The sequence below is a fragment of the Ovis canadensis genome, chromosome 7 (assembly GCF_042477335.2).
Source record: "Ovis canadensis isolate MfBH-ARS-UI-01 breed Bighorn chromosome 7, ARS-UI_OviCan_v2, whole genome shotgun sequence".
Classification (NCBI taxonomy): Eukaryota; Metazoa; Chordata; class Mammalia; order Artiodactyla; family Bovidae; genus Ovis; species Ovis canadensis.
The window spans coordinates 67,168,844-67,174,843 of NC_091251.1; the positions used below are offsets into that span (position 1 = coordinate 67,168,844).

Here is a 6,000-nt window from a genome sequence, read left to right on the forward strand (position 1 = left end):
CGGCACCCAGAAAGTGAAAACAAAATCATTTTTCTACTCAAGCACAGTTCAAGAGTATTGCATTGGATATTGTTCTCTCCAGGTAAAGTCTTTTCTTGGCAAATCCTCTAAAACATCATTTTACTGAAACTTACATAGCTTTATATTGCTCCTATCAACTAGTTTGCATCTTTAGGGAGTAAGAAACTTACAGTGCAGAGAAACTAATTTCTTTTTAATGAAGTTGAAATTTGTAAACTGTTGATGGAGCATTTAAAAATGCCAGTAATAAAATCAGATTTTTAGAATGTATATAAAACAGTAAGATTGACTTTGTGAATTATCTTTGAACAAAATGGGTTTTAACTCAGTATGTAGATTATTTTTTCGTTGACATCACTGCTTCACCAGCTGGGATGAGCCATTTGTAAATGGGCTGGAGCTTGCATATAGGTCACAGTTTAGATGCCTGATGGAGTGGTCATTCACCTCTTCTAGAGGGCTCTACCTTATTCATCATGCCATTGTGATCTCTTTATTGGTTCAAGTTGAATACCCAGGTGAGTGCCTGCAGTCCATTAAGGTTGGGCAAAACAGCTTTAGACCACAGCATTCTTGTTACTCTGACCCTGCCAGTGAACCTGGAGGTCTTGTCTGATAGGTTAAAGTCTCCCTCAGCAGTGTCTTTTCTTTGGAATAATTCATTAGCAAAGACTTTTGACTCACAGGTGAGTCCCAGATTGAAGTTTCTGGCTTAGACTCTGTGAAGTCTACTGGCTTCTTCACCAGCATATATACATTCATGGAACCTGTGGGAATAACTTTGATGTCTAGTAATAGAAGCACTGAGACAACATGTGAACTTACAGCTCCCTTTTTTGTGTTTTTAGGGCCATTAGGCTTTCTTTCTTTGGCTCTTTAAGGCCTGGTCACTTCTGAATCGGAAAGATGTTATCACAAAAATAGTTCAGTATAGTATTTTGTTGGCTACAGTGATTGTATATAGCCCAATCCCTGATCTCCAGAATATTAAAAAAAAATGTTCTTGGCCCCTTATTTTTGTACTCATGATGATAAAAATTTAGTGTGACGTTCACAAATTTTATCCAAGTGTTAATGAGAAACCTTGAGCTTTTATCACCTTATTGGCTTGGAAAACTAAGAATTTTAGTTACTAGTGCACCAGGGATAGTGCACTTAAATACGGCTTCAGCTATAAATAATAGTGACAAAAGAGGGTTTGGAAGTACACACAATAAAATGCATTTTCAGGTAAGCATTTTTATGTCATTCTGAAGTAGTTTATAATCAGCATGCATTCTGCCATTAACAGAACATTTTAGTGGTTTTTATATGGCACATTATGTGTGTAGATCTACATATATCACTGTTAATCAGTATTATATTTGCATGAATCTGATGAATAAAACTAGGTTTCTTACTGTTTCGTAGAAGATACTGCATTGTGAAAAGCAAAGCTTTTTTTTTTTTTTTTTATACTATTCTGGCTCATGAATCACCAGCAAAAATCAGGTAACAGAAAGTAGGACAGATTCAGGAGTGGAGTGTTGGAGATGGCTGATGATGATGCATGAAGCAGAAAAAATGTAGCATGTGTGAGCAGTCCATCAGTCATAGCCATCAAGAACACACTTCTTATGACTAGCGCTAAAAAAAATGTTCTAGAAGAAGTAAGAACAATTCCAGTAGTAAAAAAATGCAAGCTCTATCTTCTAGTTGTGTTTAACAACTTCAATATTTTAAATAATTTACCAAAAGGGAAAAAGCATTAATCTAATAATTTTTAAAAGATATAAAATTCTGGGCATATATAACTAATACATATATAATACAATATTGAATATTGGTTTAGCTAACATAAATAATCAGCTTTTTGAGTTTTTGCCAGTAGGAACGGGAGTTACTATGATTGGTCACATTATTAATATAAATGTGTTTAGAAGTAGTTAACTGAGGCACAATGCTCTAATTAATCAAATTAATTTAATCAAGTGATTTTTTTTTTTAGCCTGCAGTCTGAGAAATACATTCTCAGAAAGAATTCTATAGCTCAAACCGTATTTCAACTGATATTTATACTATTTTGTCCTAACACTGCCATGGTGAGCTTCTCCAAGAACAATTCAACTGCTTGAAATTTATGGAAATTTATTTATTTCAAACTCAATTAATCTTGTTGACAACTTCTGATCTTTCTCAGTGATTAAAAAAAAACCATATTAATAATATGTGCAATTAAAATACAGTTACCTGAGGCTTGGCTTATAAGAATTTCTTTATTATATTAACATTTTATTTTGTATGGAGAAAGAAATGTAGAAATTATGAGTAACTGCTTTCTTCTTTCCTTCTTCCCTTTCTTGCCTTTTATTTTTCTTCATTTCCTCCCTCCTTTCATCCTCCTCTCTCTTCCACCCTTCCTCTTACCCTTCTTTCCTCCTTCCCTTTCTTCATTTCACCATATAACCCAAGATAATCTGTTTTCTTTCCAGGTAAACGAAAGCATCATTTATGGATAGAAAAGGTGTGCTCCTGCAAGCTGTGCTAATTGTAACCTCAACCGTAGGAACTGGACTTGGACAAATTAAGAAAACTCAAACATGCCATTTGTTTATCATTGTATGTATAAGCTATGTTATTACTAGTCTAATTATTAATTTGTGACAGATTTGCCGGTACTTTGTTCAGAGTCATCACTGATCAAAAATATTCAAATTCCTCTAGTTTTAGGAAATCATTGTCTAAATCATTTTGTGATTCCAACAAGTAGAGCAGCCCACAGACACAAATTTAATACTATTTTAGATTTTTCTTCCAGTTTACAGTTCCTGAATTATATAACCCCATTTGCTTTTAAACAATATAACAAACAATTCTTTTAAATTTAATGTTGCTTAAATGTACTTACTCTAAAACTTTACCAAATTTGTTTGATTTGTTAGGTGAGGGCATTTATGTTTTAGTAGATGCTTTAATTTGAATCAATCATCCTACAGTAAATCTCATCTTTAAGCATGAAATGTTGTCAACAAAGTAGCCAATTCCATTTAGTCATCAATTAGCCCAAATAAGTGATACACAGTATAACAGAGACCAATCTTGTGCAGTCAAGTTAATTTAGACTTCTAATGACATAGAGGCTAATGTCTTTAGCTAAAGGCTGATTTTGTTGGCCATATAGATGTGAACTAGGGAAGAGGAAACTACTGATAGCACATCACAATTGATCCTTATTAAGTATAAACTCTTGTAGTTCTATTCCCGGAAAGAAGCTTGACTTTCTATTCCCAGAAAGAAGCAGGAATTCTCAAACTAAAATATGTGAAGCAATATAAACAGGAACAGACATAAAGTGCTGATCTACTTAGGCCTTCAGTGATCTGATTTATCTGCTGTGATTTATACTGTATAATTCCTGAATTTATAGAAAATCACAAAGAAGATTATTAGTGTGCACATGAGTACAAATATTGACTAATCCATAGAAAAATAGAATTAATATGTTAAATATATGATACATATCTTTATATATCCATCTAATATGGAAATTCTAGTCACTTCAACAAACATTTTTTGGGGCACCAGCATCAGATTCTGTGCAAGGGAGGATGCAAAGGGCAAGGTATAGGGGGAGATTAAAGAATAGAACTATAAAATTGAAATAGTGTGGTCTCTGCCCTCAAGGACGTTACAATTATTGACCTAAGTGAATATACCATAAGTAGACATCAGGTGACTATGACTTTTAAAAAAAAGATAAAAATATGTGTTGTGTGTGTGTGTGTGGTTTTTTTTTTTTTTTGCCCTAAAAGATGATATTACTTGGATTTACTTTTGAGTTTTATTTCAGTAACATATTGTTAAATGAATAATGATGGAAAACTATCATCCTTTGGAAAAAAAATATATATGTATGTACTTTCCTCACCCTCTGAGGATTGTCAAAAGCCACTTAGATCAAATTTCAAAATAAAAGGAAGGTAGTAAGCTAAGCAATAGAACACAGTTTCTTGCATGCTGTATACTGGTGCTGAAAGCCATTACAAGGAGTACTTCTCAAAATATTTTTAATGATAGTAATGTCAAATAAAGATATATCTTCTCAAAAGGGCAATTTTAATAGTTGTAACCATTAAATATGTTGATTAAAAATAAACTTCTTTGTTTTTATAGCTATGTTCTATTATTATTTTTTCAAAGAAAAATAAAAATAAGTTTAAATAGTTGCCATATTAAGCATTTTTTCAGGTCCAAGGAAATCAATATTGAATCCTTGATGAATGTTTTATTATGTCACTAGCTATAGGAAATTAAAAGTAGCATAACCCTGGTATCACTAAAGAGATTTTTAAGATTTTGTTGGTATCACATTTTATAGTTGCTACAATTTAAAAATTCCTATCAAATGACTCATTAAAATTTCCTTTTATTAATATGAATTCTGGAAAACACCACCATTAAATATAAAAACTTTTAATTCCTAAAAGTGAGAATTTTAGAGATAGACACTTAAATAACATTCCCTAATATCCATGTGCAAGTGTATCTATGATACAGATCCACTAGTCTGTTTAAAAATAATGATATTGACTCATGTTCAACATGTTTCAGGAATTTCTGTTGCAAAGAGAATTTGAAATAGTAAATTGACACACAATTAAATAGAACACTCTTAGAGTACCACAGCTAGAAACTCAAAACTGACTGCCTCTTATCTAGGTGTTTATCCTTTAGTATGTCCAGTCTTAGGTAACAATGCAGTTATTATATTAGCAAAAGAACCTGTTTGTATCCAGAGTCTTCCTTGTTACTGTAATAAATAAATCATTTGAAAATTATATTGAGTTTCTTTTCTGGTAAGAATCTTGATGATGCTTATGATTATATATTTTCCTCCATGGAATTCATATTTTTACATTTGCAAGCCAGGTTCTGTTATTCATTGTGCAGTTACACACTGGCTATACTGCATAAGGGAAGAATCTAGGTTTAAGAGTCACGATTTCACTGCCATGTGTCCAGGCAGTGTGTCCCTGCTCTGCATCTCAGAGCCTCGCTTCCCCATTCATGTGGAGAACTCCCTCACAGGGCTCGTCCAGAGGCCCTCTATGAGGTGGTTTATGGAAAGCAATCTGAACACTGTAAAACAGCTCAAATATATGGTAAAATTTATAGCATTATAAACATAGAATGGTGGCCTCAGGCCTGAAATATTCTGTTGCTATTTTAGTAACTAAGTTAAGACTACTTTGAACATCTCACTATTAGAAAAATGCTAGGGAATATTTTACTAAGTATTAACATCCTATCTCAAGATAGTATTTGAGGTATTTTTTACTTCCTTCCTTGTACATTTTCTTCCAGTGTTATGTATTTAAAAGCCTTTTATAATTATTCATATGAACATTTTAGAAAAGATATACTTTCTCTTCAATCTTTAGAGGGCACATTATAATAACTGAACTTTTAAAATTTAAGTTTTATACCAGATGTTTTAAATGAAGGCTCAGAATATATTAATTCCAATCGACTTTAAAGTCTTATTTTCATAGACTGGACTCATTCATGTAATTTTAAAATTTTTATATTGCATGCATTTTTATTACACAGTTATTTAAATATAATACTATATATCCTTTGGTTCTCTACAAAATGCCCTTTTACATGTAAAATGCTCAGTTGCATCTAATCTCACATGGAAGTCATTGCTTTGTAAACATGTACCTAGTTAACAATGTAAAATACTTTCAAAATTAATTGTGAAAATTAATTCAAAATTAATTTGAATTAATTAGAAAAAATTGCCAAGTTAAAACTTTGTTAAGTGGATATATTTCTGATGAAATTACATGGCTTCATGTTCAGTGGTCCCCAGAACACTTCACACTGACTTCATCAACAAAGACCCTACAGATAGCATGTATGGTAAGACTGTAAACTGGAAATTAACAGATATTCCAGTAAGAGCATGCCACTGGAAACGCTTATTCAACTGTGACC

At 32.2% G+C, this 6,000-nt stretch overlaps 1 protein-coding gene across 1 annotated transcript in view; it reads left to right on the forward strand.

Moving 5' to 3' along the window:
- The window catches only part of WDR72 (WD repeat domain 72), a 222,441-nt gene extending 217,603 nt beyond the window's left edge, over positions 1 to 4,838 (forward strand). Inside the window, exon 20 of the mRNA XM_069596477.1 lies at positions 2,493 to 4,838. Coding sequence (XP_069452578.1) covers positions 2,493 to 2,548 — 56 coding nt within the window. The 3' untranslated portion in view covers positions 2,549 to 4,838. The remainder of the gene's footprint in view (positions 1 to 2,492) is intronic.
- The last annotated feature ends 1,162 nt before the right edge of the window (positions 4,839 to 6,000 follow it).